The sequence below is a fragment of the Toxotes jaculatrix genome, chromosome 24 (assembly GCF_017976425.1).
Source record: "Toxotes jaculatrix isolate fToxJac2 chromosome 24, fToxJac2.pri, whole genome shotgun sequence".
NCBI lineage: Eukaryota > Metazoa > Chordata > Actinopteri > Toxotidae > Toxotes > Toxotes jaculatrix.
In genome coordinates this window covers 10,427,708-10,447,601 of record NC_054417.1, presented here as the reverse complement: position 1 = coordinate 10,447,601, position 19,894 = coordinate 10,427,708, and the positions used below count along the sequence as shown (strand labels likewise).

General features: G+C 45.2%; 1 protein-coding gene across 1 annotated transcript in view; it reads right to left on the bottom strand.

Moving 5' to 3' along the window:
• kcnh7 (potassium channel, voltage gated eag related subfamily H, member 7) overlaps positions 1–19,894 on the bottom strand; it is a 46,024-nt gene continuing 26,130 nt past the window's right edge. Inside the window, exons 8-18 of the mRNA XM_041032433.1 lie at positions 17,102–17,527; positions 13,649–13,880; positions 13,374–13,541; positions 12,894–13,093; positions 8,151–8,403; positions 6,764–6,969; positions 5,954–6,038; positions 4,426–4,710; positions 2,948–3,107; positions 841–1,030; positions 1–592 (exon numbers count right to left, since the gene is read on the bottom strand). Coding sequence (XP_040888367.1) covers positions 305–592; positions 841–1,030; positions 2,948–3,107; positions 4,426–4,710; positions 5,954–6,038; positions 6,764–6,969; positions 8,151–8,403; positions 12,894–13,093; positions 13,374–13,541; positions 13,649–13,880; positions 17,102–17,527 — 2,493 coding nt within the window. The 3' untranslated portion in view covers positions 1–304. The remainder of the gene's footprint in view (positions 593–840; positions 1,031–2,947; positions 3,108–4,425; positions 4,711–5,953; positions 6,039–6,763; positions 6,970–8,150; positions 8,404–12,893; positions 13,094–13,373; positions 13,542–13,648; positions 13,881–17,101; positions 17,528–19,894) is intronic.

The following is a 19,894-nucleotide window of genomic DNA, read 5'->3' as shown; positions in this document are numbered from 1 at the left end:
GAAAAAGCACATCAGGTGCCTCGTGTTGCTGGCAGTGTTCTATTTGAAGTATGTACACAGTAGATGATGACTTTACATATGTTAATAATATAGTGTATAAATACCTCTGTATAAATGGACTTTATACATCTAAATCAGCGTAGGAAGGGTTTGGGCTGGGAGATTTTTTTCCGTAAAAGGAATGGAAGAAAGTCTACAGTTTGTTTTCCTTTGCATATTCAGTCTCTTTCCTAGACCCTGAGTCAAACTTGAGAGTTGGGGGAGAGTCAGGGGCGGGGCGGGGCGGGGGGGGGGGGGGGGGGACCTACTTTCTTGGAAGCCCCGGGTCAGAAACTGGCCTGTGGAGTCCCAACATTCCTGAGCTGCTGGGGACATCAGGTAGAGAGGCCTGTCGGCCTGAGGGGAACCTATTGGTGTTGTCGTTCTGGTGTTGTCGCTCTAGAGAGTGCTTATCGCTTCGCGTGGGTCTCTGCTCCGTGTCTGCGTCGCTCTCGAGCAGTCCAGCAAAGGTCCCGTCTGGAAGAGTCTCTGTGTGGAGGAGGACTGGGGAGGTTTCTTTGGATTTGTTCTGGGCTGTCTCTGGGCCAGGGCTCTGAGGGAAGACAGGTGGGCGTCCCATGAGTCATTTGGCAGAGACTCTGGACACGGTCTGGACCTGATTTAAACTGAAAACTCATTATACAAAGAGCTTAAGTGACTTTAAACCCAAATACTGTCCTCACATCCAAAGTGCACATCACCAAATCCTATATTCATAGTAATTCATAGTAATTCATAATATAGATGTTTTCATTATGTGTTTTGCTAATTGAAACTCTGGTGTGTGTGTGTGTGTTGTACCTGTGGCCGAGGCGGAGCAGGACCGAGGCTGAGATCCGCCTGGATGGCGGACGCCGGTTGGACCCGGACAGCCGGCCTCTGGTACTCGGGGCTGGAAGTGACGGTGCTGTAGGCCGGGGGACCTGCTGCGGTTTGCCTCTGGAGGAGCTGCAGGATGGCCTGGATGTCTGCAGTCATCTGGGACTCCAGTCTGACGGTCAGACAGACAAACAAACAAACGTCTCTGTCTCTGTGCTGCTCATCAGCACTGATTTCCACTGTCAGTCACATGTACGATCATAATCAGGAGCAAACGTGTCCAGAACATATGAATAAAACTTCTGCTCATTAAATCAATTCTTCTGCTTTTGATTGGCTGTTGCTTCTGTAACAGCTATGATAATAATTACAGACCTAATGATGCTGATTATTATGCATTATGATTGAACTGCTCCTATAAAACACCCGAGCTCTTGCTGTGATCTTATCAGAGTTAAATCAGCACAGTGTATTAAATGGGAATGTATAACTGTCACTAGCTTGTTTGTTGTGTTATCATGATGGGATTGTGAATAGTACTAATACCAAACACTAGGGGGAGACTCAAACCTTCCAAGTGCAGATGGTTTGAATGCTGCAGCAGCTTGATGCCTCTGAGATGTGCATCCTAAAGGATTCTGGGCATTCTCTGACATGCTCTGTTGGTTGGCTGTGATTCTCTGTTTGAAAATATTTGCGAGTTAAATGAAATCCTTTAAGAAATCACGCCAAAGAGATAAAACTTCTGAACTGAACGTGAGACTTTGATAAATCCTGGAAAGTTTTTTTTTTTTTTTTTTTGTGAGGCAGGGCCTAAAATACCATACACCTGCACCTGTGTGTCATCATCTAATGCAGCAAGTTACATCACGGCATGGAGTGTGTGAGATGGTGAATCACCTCTCCACACACACACACACCTTTTTTTTTTGGTCCACGAGAAGACACCGAAACAGCAAATAGAGCGAGCAGAGACTCTCCAGCGTAGAGGGGAATGCCTCCCTGTCGCTGTGCCAGGACAATAAGTGCAAATAAAGACTTTGGCTCCAGCATGTTTTCGGTGAAATGAGGGTTAGGTGTGCAGAGGCCGTGCCTGCTGCTTCAGACAAATACTGCAAAGCAGCATACATGCATGAATGATGGCCCCTCCCCCCCCCCCCCCTTCATGCAAATAGAAGCTCAGTGTGCAGGATCCTGGAGAAACCATCTCCAGCTTTCCTCCACAACTGCACCAAACTTCACCACGACCCCCAGCGTTCCAAGCGGGATGACGTCAAGAGCCTTTGCAATGTGTCTGCATCTCGTGGCTGCTATAAATAGACACCCGCTGACTGTCTGCCTCCCCCTCATCTGTATCAGTGCACCAGCAGAGAGCTGCCTCGCACAGTCCGGCAATAAGCCCGGCTGCAGCGAGCGTCTGGCCTCAAATGTTTTCAGCCAATTATAGGCACACAATCGCAAGGCGATGCTCTGAAAGACGACTGCTAAGAGGAAGCTGAAGAAAAATGAAAAGCCTATTATGGGAAACGGAGCCAAACATGATCCCCCAAATGTGTCTTTAGTCATCTAAAGGTCAGGAGACTCATTGCTGAAAAGAATACATTTTATACTCCAGCTCGGAGTTTGAAAATTTACATGAACTCCCATCTGATTTATTCAATATTCAAATGATTAGCACTCTTGTTACTGGACTCGTGATTGAACATTTAAAGAGATACCTTCTGAAATCCTACATTACCAACAATGCAACTCAACCATCGACAGTTCACCTGGGGATTCAGGTGTGTTAGCAGCAAAACAAACTTATCTTCCGCTGCAGCACTCAAGTGACATCACCTGAGGACATCTATGGGACTTCACCTATCTCCCTCTGGAGACACAAAGGTGGAATTCCCCTTTAAATGAAAAAGTGTGAAAGTGCCACATGATTTTCATCATTTCCTTTCACACAGTGATATGATGGGATCTAAGATAAAGCCAGAGAAGGATTAAATAAATGAGGCCGCATCTCCTCATGACAGGTTTAAATGAAGTATTTTGGTCTGACATGACTAACATGTCCTATCCAGCCCTCTTGGCCCCCGCACACCTGTTGAGGTGCTGCTGCAGCAGGTCCAGCCGTTGCTCCACTTCCCCGTAGGTGAGGTCCGTGTCGCTGTCGTCCTCCCCGGCCGGCGTCTCTTGACACCGGGCTGGCTCCTCGGCGCTCTCGCTGGGACGCTGACGCACCCACTCATCTGCGTGGTGCTCTGGGAGGGGAGGGTGTGCGCAAACACACATGAACACACACACAGGGTAAATGATCTGTGTTATTAGAACAGTGCCTCAAGGGAAGCTTCTTCCTGTGTTGTGCCTTTTCATCATTTAGCTTTCCTAAGCTCTGAGCAGCTCACTGCCTGCTGAATCCTAACATCTATCCTACAGAGGAAAACACACATCTGACCCTGGTTGACAGTCACATCCTCACAGGGATTTCTGTTCCCCTCCGTTTAGGTTTCTGGGTGATGGCTGAAGATTAAACTGGCATTTCCTGTATGTTGTTCTTGCCAAGCTGTTTATAGGAATCAATATCACTCCGCTCTCCACTCTGGCAGAAATCCTCTTATGGCTGCAACAGCTGAAATATGGGATATCACTATCAAATCAACACGCTGACACAGTTTCTCCATCTCAGCGTCATGCTGAGTACAACTTGGCAGTTAAAATGCAGGGAAATCCTGCACTAAGGGTTATTGTTGCGTTACATTGTGTGTGTGTGTGTATGTGATGGAGCTTTCTTCACAGTGCATGATATTATAGGGATCTAAGCCGGAAGTGCAGTTGCTTCTTCTGTCTCTGGGTCACATGAGGTCAAGCTGTAGGCGCCGGTAGCAGCAGGCAGACGGTGAAAGGCAGGATTTCTCATCCTCAATCCCCCCGACAGTCAAGCCTGCTGCTCCCACTGTTCTAAACCGCACCAGGATCTGCAGGAGGATTTTATAACTCTCCTAACTACCGTGTCCCCGCGTTGTGTTCAATTTTCACTGTAAGCGAATAAATAATTACACCTTAAAAAAAGATCTAACTCGACCTCACTCACCAGATAACAAGACGATTTTTTTTTTAACCTAATGTTTCCTGTAAATCCTTTATTTGGTCGTGACCTACGATCTAACAGGGTGACCCCAGGCTGGTTGCTGGATATAATCCTCTTACATTTTATTACTGAGTGGGTTTTAGGTTTCACCATAATGACACATAATCCTTGTTTGGATTTTTAATAGGTGTGACATTCCTCCTCTGGGGCTTAGGGATTATTTATTTATTATTTTTGGGATTTTTCTAAATTAACTTCTGAGCCAATTACCATTCTAGAGTAAAACTTTAGAGGACAACCCTGCACATTTAGAGAAAAATTGATGTCCATTTATACAAGACATTTTTAATGTTTGGGCAAAAAAAAAGAAAAATCGGCTCAGGGAAAACATTTATTCGAATGACAGGGTGAGAAAAAAAGGCTTCTTTTTTCTTTCTGAGCCGAAATTAAATCGGTGAAAACTAACGGAGGAATAAATGAGCTGGCATCACCTTTATAAACCTGGTCTTGTGTGTTTTCTGCAGCCTGTGCATCTGGCGCGCTGCTCATCCCAAAGCCCAGGGAGTGGTCCCTAACCACTGGGTAGCCCAGGACACCAGAACACAAGGGCCTCTGCTCCTCTTCCTCCTCTCTGCCTTCCTCCTCTTCCTCCTCCTCCTCCTCGTCCTCTCCCTCCTCCGCCGACTCTCTCTTCTCCTCAGCTGCTGAGGAGGCGTAGATCTGCCTCCCCTGCTTGGCGTCGCAGTAGGCGGCCACCGGCTCCTTGTTGTGGGAACCTACAGGGAGAAATCAGGAAATCTGCTGAGGGAACACTGGCTTCTGACTTTCCTCTGGAGATGTCTGAGCTGTCTCATTATCTTTGACAACACATAGCGAATGCTTTGCTCAGGGGTTGAAGTGAGGACAAACAATGTTAAAGGAGAATTTAGCCGTCGAGTGAGCCCTTCATGTTCTGAGCAAATCATGTTATGTAACTGACAGTTACTCTGAATCTGTGATGATCAGCAGTAAATGAACCCAGCTCATCCTACTGAATTCTAAATCCTCACACCTGATGGATGGAGGCAGGATGTGCCGGCTGCAGGACTGTGAAATAGACCGTTAGGTACATTCTCTGTCCTCACTTGTGTTATATTGGGAGATGGTGATACTGTATTCAGATGGCCTGTAACCATGGTGACCAATTAGATTTGCCTGAATCGAAGCCAAAACGCTGAGTGCTGCTGCTGCTGTGCGGAGGCTTCTGTCTCCGAGTCCCAAGTCTCCTGACTGTTAGAAGTCAAATTACAACAGCTCCCACGGCGCGAGCTACTCAAACACGCCGCGTACTGTCATCTGAAAGCTGCCCTGCAGTCTGAGGGCAGGGAGGCCGCTGTGTTTATCTGTACTGTAACTGGTCTGGGCTGTGTTGGAAAGCACAAAGGGACCTTAGATCAGACCTTAGATCAGTCTTACTCAAACTTGCTTCGTAAAACAGAATCATTTTCTGAAAATAACCCTGATTTGCTAAACTAAGCCTTACTGGTAATATCACTTTATGAAACTCCACCTTTATGTAACACTGGGGGTATTAAGCTGGGCTGAGCAGCAGCACACATTCATGACAGAGGGCTGGGAAAGAGTGAGCACAGCTTTGGTGTGTTATGTGGACACTTCATATTACAGAGGCTGCATTATATAACTCCAACATCGCCTGGAGACATCATAATATAGACTGACGGTTTAATCTACTGACAGGGTCTAAATTGTTGGTGGTGGAGGGGGGAATAAAGTTTTATATTAACTCTGCTCCACCCAGTCTCTGTGTGCAGGTGCAGGGCAATGATTTCATTTTAGTTTCTCTCAGTGATTAAAACAGGTAAGTGAACTCTCAGGGAAGTTTAACATATCACAAAGGAAATAACAGAACACAACAGAAATGACACTACTATTTACAATGAGAAAATATCATCTTTACAGCTGTGTGGGTCTTTAACTTTAACACCCTTCAACAGTTGTGTTGCTGTGTCCCGAGCTGACCTGTAGAGGATTTCCTCTTGTACGACACCCGTCTGCGACACTTGGTATCATCCATGTTAGAGTCAGTTCCTTGTGGATAGGTTGTCTGTAAACAATGAACAACATGGGATTAGACTGAATCATGTCACATATGATGAGACATGCTAACGCTCATGTATGTTTGTGCATAGGCTTCCACCTCCGCAGATCCTTCCTTAAGTAAGAAACCTAAACTGCTCCCGGTCTTGTTGGAGCACCATGTATCACCTGTTTTGATGTAATCCTGCCAGAACCTTCTCGTGTGTCTCCAACTCGTCTTTCCAATTCTCTGAATAAATAACAAAAGGCCAGCGCAAAGAGCACGTCCTGCTCTCTTTTAAAAGATAAATAAAACAACTGAGTAGCGTAGATTCTCGCTCACATCGGGCCTCGCCCGTCTTTCCGCAACACCCGATTCATCATAATTACAACTTACATCGTGCCCTCTGTCCGTTCATGCTTGACTAATACTCTCTATCTCTAACTCTTGTCTTCCAGCAAATGGCAGATTAGCCCTCATGCTTTTATTCCCACAACCATGGATAAATAGAAGCACTGAAGAGAATGAACAATAAAGCTATTTCTCCAGCTTAAATGGACATGGCAGAGACATGGTATAGAGAATAGACTGTTTAATTCAAGTTAATGGTCTCCACTAGAAGCTTTCTTACTGTACACTAAAGCAGAAGTAATAAGATTGATTTTACATAAAAGCCTTCATTGCAATTTACTGCTTCCTTGATAGTTGTAACCAGAGACAGGAACTGGCGTCGGCACCTCCACACCGATTACCTTGGCGTTTTCATCCCGGAGGTCAAAGGTCAGCTCCAAGTTTGTGAGGAAGTGGTCAGCAAACTCTGGGTACATGTCCAGCACCTCGAGAATCTCCTCCCTCTGAATGGTGTGGAGGTCGCAGTAGCTCAGCGCCCGCACGTCGGCACAGGATTTCCCCGGCTTGGCGTACAGGTGGATCATCTCGCCGAAGATGTCATTCTTACCTGCGGGAGAAACAGGCACAGGTACTGTATGTGGTGACCTATAAAGAGATGGACCACCTGGCAGAAAAGCACGAAAATGTACAAGAGGCTAAAGGGCATTGCAGTCGTCTAAAAAAAGGGATTTTCACCATGCCAGTCTGTCCGCATGGACGTTATACAGGTCAAACATTCCTGTCTCTGTTTAGAGAATGACCTACATGGAATGGCCACAGGGTTTTACTCTGCTTACTTTATAAACAACATAGTACGGAAATGGAGAAATCAGCAGTTCTCTTGCTGTAGCAGGGAAAATGTGCTGAGTTGTGTGTAACCTACAACTTCACCATCCACGGTTCTTGCTCATCATGACCTTATTGTGTCACCGGTTTTCTCCAAAGCTAATTGGCTCCATGAAAACAGTAATCAAAAGAAAAACAAATCCATAGGAGCCTCGGTAGGATTCACCTGCCGGCTGCTGGGATGAGATGAGAGAAATTGAAAGATGAGATTTACTGTAATTACATTTTAATGCTGGTGATGCATCTCAGTGGTTCCTGTCATCAAGCACATGAAACCTACCTTCTCCTCTCCCTCTGCCACTTCACCTCTCTCCTGAATTTCTCAATCTGCCCCCTTCCTTTAACTCTTGTCTTCTTTCTCTCCCATCGCTTGTCTTTTCTTCCTACCCTGCCCACTCGCTCAGCTCTCCATCCCTTCCTGCTTCTATTGTCATCCATCTCTATTTGAAAGCAATCATGTTCTTGTTTTTTTCATCAACACATATCCTCTGTTACTCTCGTCCCACCATGTGTCCTCCCCCGCTCTTTTCTGTCCTCTCCCTTCATCTGAGACACGACTGTGAGGCAGCAATCACAGTGTTCTTTGAAGTAAGTTATTACAACATACCCAACAGGGATCTCAGCTGCAGCAGCTCAGCAGCAGAACCGAACCATTTTTATTTTGCTGGCCCACCTGTATCTACCCTATAGGGTAGATAGGTAGGGTACCTTATATTACCAGTTCAGGCAAAGCTAATCAGTTGTGCACCTCTGTGGTTGTTTCTGAAACGTTTTTGAGCTGGTTCATCAATAGAATTCTCTGGGCTAATTAGAAATGGTTCGACGTGTTGAATACAGGGACTCCAATCAAGAACAAACTATTGAACCGCAGGTAAATGTTCTAGAGGTGTGCAGTAGACCCACCCAGGATGGCCACCACCACGTCATCTTTGAGGATTTCGATGGAGCCGCGGGAGACAAAGTAAAGCGCTGTGAGCACGTCCCCGCAGTGCACTAAGGTGTCTCCAGGGGGAGCGTGGGTGGTCTTGAACCTCATGGCCAGGGCCCGGAGGCAGCCCTTTGTGGCTCCACGAAACGCCTTGCAGCCCTGGAGGAGGTTCTTGTTGAGGTGGAGGCAGATATCCGCCTGCAGGCACTCTGGAAAGCCCTTCAGGACCTGAGTGTGGGTCAAAGCACACATGATTATGAAGTGATTACATGTGATATGGAAATATATTTTTTTAGAAGCTGTCAGTGTTTTGATGTGCTGAAATGCTTAGTGTGTTGCGTTTTGGTTTGGGGTGAAGTTCAAAGGTCAAATTTAATGAATTTCCAGAGAAATTTGGTAAAATTGCCACTTGTGTTCTTTCCTTCTTCTCAAAACCTTGTCATGATCAGCCCCTGTAATGGACCCTTTTTGGACTCTTATTTTGGTTTTCGCGTTTCTGTTTAGTATTTCCTGCTCCTATTTTTATTTTAGTAGTTACATCCCTTGTGTCTCTGTTCCTAGTTTACTTCCTGTCTTTGTTTACCTCCTTGCTGATTGTCTGCCCTGCCTTAATGTGTATCACCTGTTCCAATTACCTCTCGTGTATTTAAGGCTCTGTGCTAAAATTTTGTCAGCCTGCCTGGTGTATCTGCATTTCAGTCCCCTCCCTTGTGTTCCTAGCTAAACAAATTACTATTACAAACATACAACTGGCCAACAATGGACCCAGCAGTCCCAGATTTCAAGGCCAAATTGGAGGATCTGTCATATACTCTTATGCTGCTGCACTGTGAATCATTCAGGAATGTCCACCAGCCTCAGTTGGCTAGCCTCTGGCATGCTAGCCTCTAGTGAGGTAACCAGCTGCCCAGCGACCCCAGGGACCCAGCTGCCCAGTGACCCCGAGCCTCCACTGCCCAGTGAACCCGAGTCTTCTCTGCCCAGTGCCAAGATTGAAGCCCAGCTGAACCCAGAGCTGGCAACTCCCATTGTCACTCCATCCCTTCCTGTGTTAAGGGCTCTGGCCCATATCTGCCTTGTTCATGTGTCTCCTGCGTTGGGTGGCTTGGCCAGTGTTCCAGGTGTCCCGGCATCAGGGGTCCTGGTCGGCCGGACTGCCCACCTCAGCCCCTGATGTCCTGTCACAGGCACCTGGTCATCAAACATGCACCTTTGTCTACACCCCACGAAATCTCGAGGGGACTTGCATTTGCAGCTGTCACCCTCCAGCTCCGCCTCCAGAGAGTACTTGCTTCCCAGCTCTGTCTCCAGAGGGAACTCTCCTTCCCAACTGACATCCTCCAGCTCCACCTTTAGAGAGAATTCTCCTTCACTGCTGTCAACCTTGTGCTCTGCCTCCAGAGGGGACTCGCTTTCCAGCTCTGCCTCCAGAGGGAACTCTCCTTCCCAACTGTCATTCTCCAGCTCCACCTCTAAAGAGGACTCTCCTTCACCATAGTCGCCCTTCAGATCCACCTCCAGATAGGACTCTCCTTCACGGCTGTCAACCTCCTGCTGTGCCTCCAGAACTAACTCTCCTTTCCAGGGATTGCCCTTCAGCTCTGCCTCCAGAGGGGAATTACTTTCCATCTCCGCCTCCAGAGAGAACTCTCCTTCTCTGCGGTGGCCCTCCAGCTCCGCCTCCAGAGGGGACCCGCTTTCCAACTCAGCCTCCAGAGGGAACTCTCCTTCTCCGCCATTGCCCTTCAGCTCTACCTCCAGAGAGGATTCTCCTTCCCTGTTGTTACCCTCATGCTCCACCTCCAGAGGGGACTCTCCTTCCCAGCCATTGCCCTCCAGTTCCACCTCCAAAGGGGACTTGCTTTCCAGCGCCGCCTCCAAAGGGAACTCTCCTTCTTTGGTGTCCACCTCCATCTCCGCCTCCAGAGGGGACTCGCTTTCCTGCTCCACCTCCAGAGAAGACTCATTTCCTCCTTGCTGCACCACCTGTAAGGTCAGCCTCCCCATTGCCTTAGCCCAGACCTGGGCAAACTACGGCCCGTGGGCCATGTGCATCCATATGTAAAACATCATGCTTTTGGCTTTTCAAAATAAAAGCAACACAGTTGTATTGCATGCACAGCATGAATATTTTTTCATTTATATTCTAATTTATGATTGGCCTCAAACGGGCTGCACAGGGACGCACAAAGGGCCGGGTGTGGGCCCGTGAGCCGTAGTTTGCCCATGTCTGCCTTAGCCTGTCTGCCTGGCCTTGGAGCCAGCCTCCTGAGCCGTCCTGCTTCACTCATCAGCTCCCTGTTTTCTTGCCCCTGGTTCCCTCCACCAGACCCCCTCCACCCAACCAGGTCAGTGATCCAGTGAGATTTTGTGGACTTGTTTTGGCTTTTGCATTTCTATTTAGTGTGTTTTCTGTTTTATTTTGGTAGTTGCATCTCTTGTGTCTCTGCTCTAGCTTTACTTCCTGTCTTTGTCTCTTTCCCTCCTTGTTGATTGTCTGCCCTGCCCTAATGTGTGTCACCTGTTGCCAATTACCTTGTCACTTTATCTGTGCTGGTTTTTTGTTCCTCTGGTTTGGTCTGGTGTTCTCTACCCAGTGTGCTGTTCCTTTTCATTTACCTCTGTTATTGTCTTTTGGTTCCAGTCAGAGTTACATTCTTTGTTATTTCTCAGTTTTGTTTCCTGGCCTAACAGACACTGTAAACCAGTGCCTTTAGGTTGTTCAAATATTGTCAAATTGTCAAATATATCTGAATTTGGGTTCTCTCCCTTGAGTTCCTGGCTACAACCTGCATCAAACCTATTATATCCTGCAGTACAAATTGCCTGTAAATGTCCCTGTACGCAAAGCGACAATTTAGGGTTTTACTGAGCCTTTCAGCAACTTTAGATGAGAAAGGACTCAAAGCACAGGATCAGTCTGCTTTGTTTTTGATACTTTTCCTTTTTTTAGAGTTTCATGGTCTTTCTGTTCTGCCATGATGAAACTATGCTGTGAACCATTACAAAAAAGTAGAACTAATACTCAGTTTTCCCTCAAAGAATGTGACTCTGTTGATACATTCCTCAGTTCTCTCACATATTGTCTGCTATGTAAAGACGAAAGAGAAATAAATCATGAAACATAACCCAACCATGATTGGTTAAAGCATTCCTACCCATCCGAGTTAGGCTGGGAGACTGTTGGAAATATAATTTTAAAAAATGTATGATAAAGACATTTAACATTTTGTTTGAAGTAAGGACATTTTGATGCATAAAAACCAACTTAAAAAACACTTACCCTTGTAAAGACAAAGATACAGAGACCAGTGACAAAACTAATGATCCCTTGAGATTGTGAACTGACTGAAACGGGCCACATTTTCTTTTTAAACTTTAACACAACAGACACTGGATGGCAGGGAAAAGGGCTTCAAGGACACATAAGGGACAGCCACGAAAACACATCTCTTATCTTTTGTCATTTACACATACAATACAATGTGCGAATGACAAGAGCACAGCGACAAAAAAACAAACAAAAAAACAAAAAAAAAGCCTGAACTGGTTTTCTGGCTCTGACAGGCTTTTTTGTTGCTCGGAACAAAAACTGATCAGTAGATTTGGAAAGGAAAGACTGAACAACATTTGGCAAGCGCAGGTGCCACCACGGAGCATGCAGCCAAGCCTCCCACAGTGGGAGGGAAACCTGGCAGTGCCCGGCGAGGCTGTGCCCACTCTCACAGGCATGATTCACTCTGTCTCTGGTACCAGATGAATATCATGGGGTTGTGTTTGAATACACAGATTTCATGCAAAAGGGGGACCTCAAGGCAGGCCACACGCAAGTCTACCACCGATAGACTATTACCGTGGCCTGCAAGAAGCATTCAGTGTTAATGTATGTGTGTCTTCTGCAATAACTGGCATGCATAAGTTGATCCTGTAAATCCACCTGGGATGTGGCAACACAGCAACTGTTTACAGAATGGTTGTGTGTTCATGTATGTACAGTAAGTTGTGTGACAGATAAAACACTGCAGGAACGTGCCCTCCATTAAACATGCATGTCTGGGACAATAATGAAACAATTACATATTAAAACATTAACATTATATAATCTGTGGTCTTCTGTATATTTAAGCTAGAAACAAATAAAGCATTCCACTAGTATCAGGCACCGCTAGATGAAGCTCTACCACTGAGGAACATATTGACATTAGTTGTGTTAACACATGTACCTCCTGCTCTTACCAGAGTGGTGGGGTCATTCCATTTGACATGAGGCAGACATGGAAAAGACAAACTTATATAAGTACCATGAACAGTATCATGTTGAGAAATGCTACAGTTACTGCATGCATAGCGCAGTAACTGTAGCTTTCATTTCATTTGCGGCTATGACTGAACATTGCACAGTATAATCGTGATGCAAACATTATACTATGCAAATGACATAGTGAGGCTGCTTTACATTGATGTGGTAAGAGCACTTTTCAGGGACAGGATAGCTGAAACTCAGCAGAAATGGTGGCCACACGTCAAACTCACACGAATGAGTTTGTAAAGGAGAGAGGAAGCAACAAAAGAAAAAAAGCAACAACAAACTTAAAGTTAAACATATTCAGTTTCCATTTTGAAAGAAAACACACAACACAAAAGCTAGAGGCTTGCCAAATAAAGAAGCCCCCCTCGCCTAAATCAAACGCACACTGGTGCACATGCTCCTCTCGTACCATGTTCATGTCAATGCCGTTGGTGTACGTCCAGGCGTGTTGGAAATACTCCTCCAGCCTCTGCCTCAGTGGGTTTGGGATCTGGTGGAATCGGATGAATTCCTTGACCCGTAGCATCTGAAGGTGATACCTGGCTGTACCTGAATACAACCTCTGGATGATGGCGGACACGTTGCCAAAGATGCTGGCGTACATTAGAGCTGCGAGGCAAAGGCACACGGGTGACAGCTGAGTCATGGTAGCTACGTCTATACAATAACCACATCTACATCTTCTATTCAAAACAAAGCCCGCTGGATATTGATTTAGAAAAAATAATCTGAAATATTTCCTTTAAAATTAACGATTGAGTAAATCGTCTCAGTGTGATTATCATCGACAGCGACATGAAATTCTCATACAGCCCTGATTACAGAGAGTTTTCAGTAATGACAGGATTAAAATACTCTTTGTGTGTACTGTGACTCAGCTGTCACTCACATCCAATGAGCATGACGCAGATGGAAAAGATCTTCTCAGAGTTGGTGTTGGGGGACACGTTCCCAAAGCCCACACTGGTCAGACTGCTGAAGGTGAAGTAGAGCGCTGTGACGTACTTATCTTTGATGGAAGGGCCCGAGCTGGGGTCGCTGTAGTTGTATTTTTTACCTACAATGATAATAATAAAATAATAAATTAATAAAACATTAAAAAAAATTGTAATCAAAAGTGGTACAAAATTTTTCTTTGGTAGAATAAAGGAAAAGTAAAATCACCTATTGACACCCCCAGGTTGTCCAGCCAGCCAATCTTGTGCTCTAGGTAAGGCTTCTCCACGTTGCCAATGGCGTACCAGATGCAGGCCAGCCAATGAGCGATGAGGGCAAAGATGCACATGAGCAGCATGAGGACGGCGGCGCCGTACTCTGAGTAGCGGTCTAACTTACGGGCAACGCGCACCAGCCGTAGGAGGCGGGCCGTCTTCAGCAGACCAATCAGAGTGGTGGTCTGGCAAACAGAGGGATACGAGAGATTCAGTTAAAGGTTTTAATTGGTTGAAAAGCTGCTTTCATTTGAAAGCGTTACCCCAGTTTTGCCACAAGGCGAAGTTAAAAATCAGAGCAGGGGTTTTAGCAGCAAAGTGAAGGAGTTTGTTTGTTGCCTTTCAGCGTCAAGGGTCGTGAGGACGGCCAGCTCGGGATTAGAGATTCAGAAACATATGCAGCTTATCTTATTCACGCGCCACATGGAGCAGACACACTGACTAGACAGTGGATCATTGCTGGATCATTCCTGCTGGTGTAAACAGATCTTTCAAGGACTCAGCGTCCCTCACTGTCAACACAACTTCACTGACTAAGACATTGATGCCCGTGGCTCTTGCAAATCATGAAAGCCTGGTACGGAACCGGCTTTTTAGTGGAACTCGCATGCAAATACGAGTGTGAGAAGCAGAGGGAGAGTTTGGTGATTCATCTGTTGGCTGATGATAAGGCACTTTTGAATAACTCCACATGACGACAGCGAAATAGGGTCTAAAAAAAACAGAAATATCAGCAGCTTGGAACCTTTATCAAAGCCTCGAAGCCAGTCACTGGGAAGAAAACACACACACACACACACGTGCATGCATACATTACAATGTACACACACACTGCCTTCTGTTCTGTTTAATTCAAAGTACTTGGGGGGCAGCAACAGATACAAGTCCTGATCTATTAGTGTCGCACAATCTGTAAACACAATAAGTGAGACTTTGAAAATGCTAATAGGTCCTACCACTCCCTATCGTGCCTGACAATTATCCTAATATCCTTGGGGAAATCATTACCCGCAGCCTCCCGCAGTAATTGTGCCCCCTCACGTCTATACTTCGCTTATTTACGCCTCTTGTACAGGTGAGAGGAAATATTACACGGATTAATCTGAGTAGTAAAAGCAGGAAGGGGAGCTTTTTTTCCCCCCCAGATGATTCACAAGGGAAGACGTGTCTCCGTCGCGGTGAGAAAGAGCGCTGCTTCTGATGGGTCCATTAAAGAGCCTCCATCCTTCCAATCTCACCCCTAAATCACCGCCATCATTCACTGCTCCACATCCAGCCAGCTCGCCCCTTTCACTGACAAACTAAAACATATAGAAACAGATGAACCCTAAATCATGTAAAACTGTGAGCTTGTCGGTGTAGAGCAGCTGACTCCGTCTGAGCGACCTGAGCAGATGACACAGCACACGTTGTATGTGGCCCACACAGTGTAATGTTGATTAAAATCAGGGCTTACAGTAAATCGGAGGCGTTTCGCGCTGAGGAGCGAAGCTAAAGCTCTTATTAGCAACCAGCTGTATAAAAAAAAATATCAGATGAATATCCCCCCTGGCCATCTGCCACTGTGTGGCTTTCCAGGCTCGCATGGGCCACTTTAAAACACCAAGAGTCAACAGAGGTTGGGATGTGACCTTTTTTTTTAACTCCATGTACTTGGACACAATGTGCTATCAAATATTCAAGGTGCTCTCATGTGAAATCGCTTATTTCCATTTCATAATAATTCCAACAGAAAGCTGAACACGAACGTGTGAGTCATGGGAAGATTTTTCTTGCTGGAAAACTTTACACTTCACACAGAAGATGCTGAAAAAAATCTCCATAAAGCTGAAGGCGACTGCAGAGTTGGTGATGGTGATAATTCTCTGTAGGTTTGTCACAGGCAGCGCACGTGGTCATGCAATCTATAGTCAATCTGGAAATATTGATTACTGCAGCTTCAAGCAAGAGCTACCCATGTACCCAAAAAGATTTTTCTGTTTGAGACTAATGTACAAAAAAAAAAAAAAAAAGTAAAATCACACACGCTCTAAGACATTTGGAGTTTGGATTCCGAGTTGTTTGTAGCATTTGTTTATTAGAACAAATTTACTCCAGTCTGTAAAAGATTAAAGGGGGGGAATAATATTTGAATTCTGGTTTAGAGAAAATTTTCACACTGAGCCTCCCAAATTTGCAATTACCTCAAATCTGAACATTGCGTGCATGTGGACGTGGACGAAATAGGCAAATAAATCGCATCTTATCGCAACAGGAGACTGATATGAAAATGACAGAGGAGCTCAAATGACTTCTGTAGGTAAATTCAGCACCACAGAATTTATTTTCATATGCCAGCCTGCAGCGCTTGAAGTTCTACAGTGAGATCCTGGAGTGAGAAGCAAAAAAAAAAGAAAACGAGTCTCTCAAGGGAGATTTCAAACTGTTTCTAATGAAATCAGCAAAAAAAAACTTAACATCTTGTCAGAGATGGTTTCCAGGCAACAATGGTGCACGGGATTATGTCTAAAAATAGTCCCCGTCTCTGCACCGAGAGCTAAAATAACACACCTTGAAGACAAAGAGCTAAAATTGTTACAGCAGCTGTAACGGGATCACACGCCCTGTCACTGCACCAGTCGTCAGGCCGTGTGATGGAGGACGTACATCGTGCCGCGGTGTCGCTCTGCTGTCTGCTCTTTTTTCTCCACCTGCCACTCACTGCCAGCCTCCAGCTATGGAATCCCTCACCTAATGGTAAATAATGACTCAGCAAACCAACAGACTGACATCGGGGCCTTTCCCCTCAACACGCACATCAATCTGGGATGTTTTTGTGTGTGTGTGTGTGTGTGTGTTGTGTGGGGTGTTACATCATATATCCTGGCATCTGGCATTTCCAGACATTTTAGTGCATGCTTCAGTTTAAAAACTAAATTATTATTAAAAAATGAAGCAGCAGGTGGTAAACACACAGTGCTCCATTGTGGCTTATGTTGAGATTTATGTCCTTTTTGTTGCTCAGTACTTACTGTGCTCTCTAAACTGCTCTCTCTGAACATTAGATAACTCACTCAACCCTCTCCCTCAGATGTACATGAACAAAATAGTTCCTCGCGGGCAGATTGGTTTGGGAGGATGAGACCTTTTTAACTGATCTGGATTGCCCCCGGGGGGCCTTCCAGTCTGGACAGCGGAGGGAAGCAGATGTGACAGCCGAGTGTCAGATTGGTTTTTCGTAGTTGGAGAAAACAGCTCAGAAATATGACTGCCAGAGGAGTTAACCCGAGGAGGGACTGATTCTCTGCAGCTTTGGCAATGTGACAGTGTGGACAAGCATCGTGGAAAAGTTTGGCCTTCTCAAAAAGTAGTATCAGGTGAATGTAATTATTAAATCAATCAGGACGTACCTGATGCCTGCACTCACCTCATCTGATCCTGAGCCAAAGATGAGCAGGTCGAATGGGATGGCGGCCACCATGTCTATGAGGAACCAGCCTTTAAAGTAGTGGATGGCGATCTTGCCCGGGTGGCTGACCACTTCCTCGTTGGCGTTGACGTAAGTGGTCCTGAAGTTTATAAGGATGTCCACAATGAACATGATGTCCACGATCAGATCCACCACGTTCAGCGGCGAGCACGAGTAGCCGCACTCCCGCCTCCTCTGCTCCTCGATGTCATTGAGGAGGAAGGCAGCAGAGTATGGTGTGAAAATGGCCGTGTAGATGACCAGCAGGAGGATGAGCCAGTCCCACACTGCTTTGAAGGGGCTGTAGTGAAGGATGGTCCACTTGTCGATGCGTGGCGTCTGGAGCTTGTACTCAGGTAGCACGTCTGCACCCAGAGAAAGAACCTGAGGAGGAAGACGGAGAATTTACCAACTCATTTCACTGGTGTTTGTAGTGTTTGCCATCTGTTCTGCTTTCAGCACATACTAACAATATAGCTGCAGTTAAACATTCTTATCGGTTAATCCACAAAACACACACGTTAACACTGTAAACACTGTTTCATAGGCCTGAGGAAACAGTTTTCATAGATCCAGCTCATCAGGCAGAACTTCCCAGCTCCTGATCTTATTCTGGGAGCAACCAGAAAACCATGAGACGTCTGATGAGGGTATGTGAGGCAGTGAACGTTTAAGAACACAAGCTATCAAATTGCATTATGGGAAATGCAGGGTCCTAAATAGCTAATCCTTCACTATGTGCAAATGGAAATTAGTTAAATTCAGTAAAATGTAAATACAGTTCTGTATAAGTCAACATGTATTTGTCACGTCTAGCCCTTGAGTCAGGTTATTCAGTCATTCTATTTTGTGTTCCTGTTTTATTTTGAAAATACTAACCTTCTGCATGTTCCTGCCTTTACACTGTTGTGCGTGCTAGTAAGTAGAATTATATTATGGTATATGATTAGGTCAAGTAAAGGTTATGTCTGTTGATATGTGAGTAATTTGGTTGCGGGAGCTGACCTGCAGTACGACGACTGTACACACTGTACAATATAAAGCTGTTTAACGTTCTCTCCTAACTAAAAGAAAACCCTGCATGAGAAGATTACTTGAGGCAAGAATTCCCCCAAATAAATCATTCATGTGCTAAGTGAAGGATGAAAAAAAAAAAACCCTGCTTCAAGTCTAATAATTAGAAATTTTAACTAAACTATTTTTTCCACAATCTATTCAGGAGCAGGCGGTTTTAACACCACGATTTCAACAGCTACTGCTGTGTGAATAAAATCTTTTTATCACAGTCACATGCGAGACAAATATATCTGGGAAGTTGTGCATAACTTAGCAGCAGAACAGAAAATAAAAAAAACAACCAACAGCCTGCATAAAATCAAAACAACGTTCTGCATTGAAGATGGGAGTCAAATCCATTCCAGCTTGGCTGGATGTCACTATCATTATCCCTGATATTGCAGTTACCATATATACCCAAATGGCTTTTAACATCAATATTATAGCAGCGTCATGGGCCATTTGGGAGATGAGTCTCAATGACTTGGAGGTAATTATAGGTGCGGGTAGAGGATACATCTATTCATCTAAGTGTCTGACACTCGAATAGGCAGGAATTTTCAGGCCGCGGCTCTTTCACTGCTGATTATTGCAGCGCTGAGGAGGAATGCAAAGAGAGGGAGGCAGGTAAAGCACATGAGCCGCAAGGGCAGAGAGACAATTAGAACTGTGTGCCAGCGAAAGAATGGAGAACAGAAAGAAAGAACCTTAAAAACTCTAAAACACTTAAATATTTTGGCATCCATCACTTATCTCTGGCCTGGTCACCTTCACAAACCCTATAAGGAGTGAGAGGAGAGGAGTGGGGCAGAGAAGGATGATGTTTAGCACATGATAAAGGCCGAAGTGTTAATAATTGAACTGGTTATTAGAAACATCTGCCCTGTGCGCGATGGTGAGGGGGTCAAAACGCTTTGACTCGCTGATATGGGATCACCTTTGAAATCGATCAGAAAGCAGAAGTACAGACAAAGAGAACGTGTTCTATTATTCATTGGGCTGTCGCTTCATTAAAAGCGGGGGATTCAGATGCTTGTTTCATTACAGCCGCAAGTCAGCGTGTAATTGCTATTGACTTTTAAATAACTGTGCTTAGATTGCTGTTTTTTTTTTGTGTTTTTTTTTTAAATGATTCTGTTAGAAATGACAAAGAAACAGAAACACAAGAACAAACAATAAATAAATCTGAGTGTGTTTGTTAAAATCTTTGCATAAATAAAATGTTATCATGCAGTTTATGGTCAATAGCGATGATGCAAACAAGCAGCTTTCAGCAATCGTGGATACATTACGCACATTCGGCCCACAAGGACGCCTGGGAGGAGTTGGTCGTTTGGCAGAGTGACAGTTCTAGATTAACGCGTTGTAGCCAATCTGTTTCTAAATAAATGATCCCATTTTAATTATTTAACCTACCTACTGTAGCCGCGCGCACTTGTAGCAAATGAACTGGGATAACGCAGGGCTCATTCAGTGTTGGCGAGGCTTCAGACGATATGCAAACGAGCGTTAGCTTTCTCTCCCCCCACTAAGGACAGGGGTATTATTTATAAGAGTGGAGCTGTTTCATGTTTCTGTGCTTATCCATCATTAAAAATGATGCATGTTGTAATGGTTTAGTTCCACTTTCAGCTTCAGATAACCCAGGGAAGTTTAATTTGAGACATTAATGGAAAGTAGTGGGGCATCTGAGAC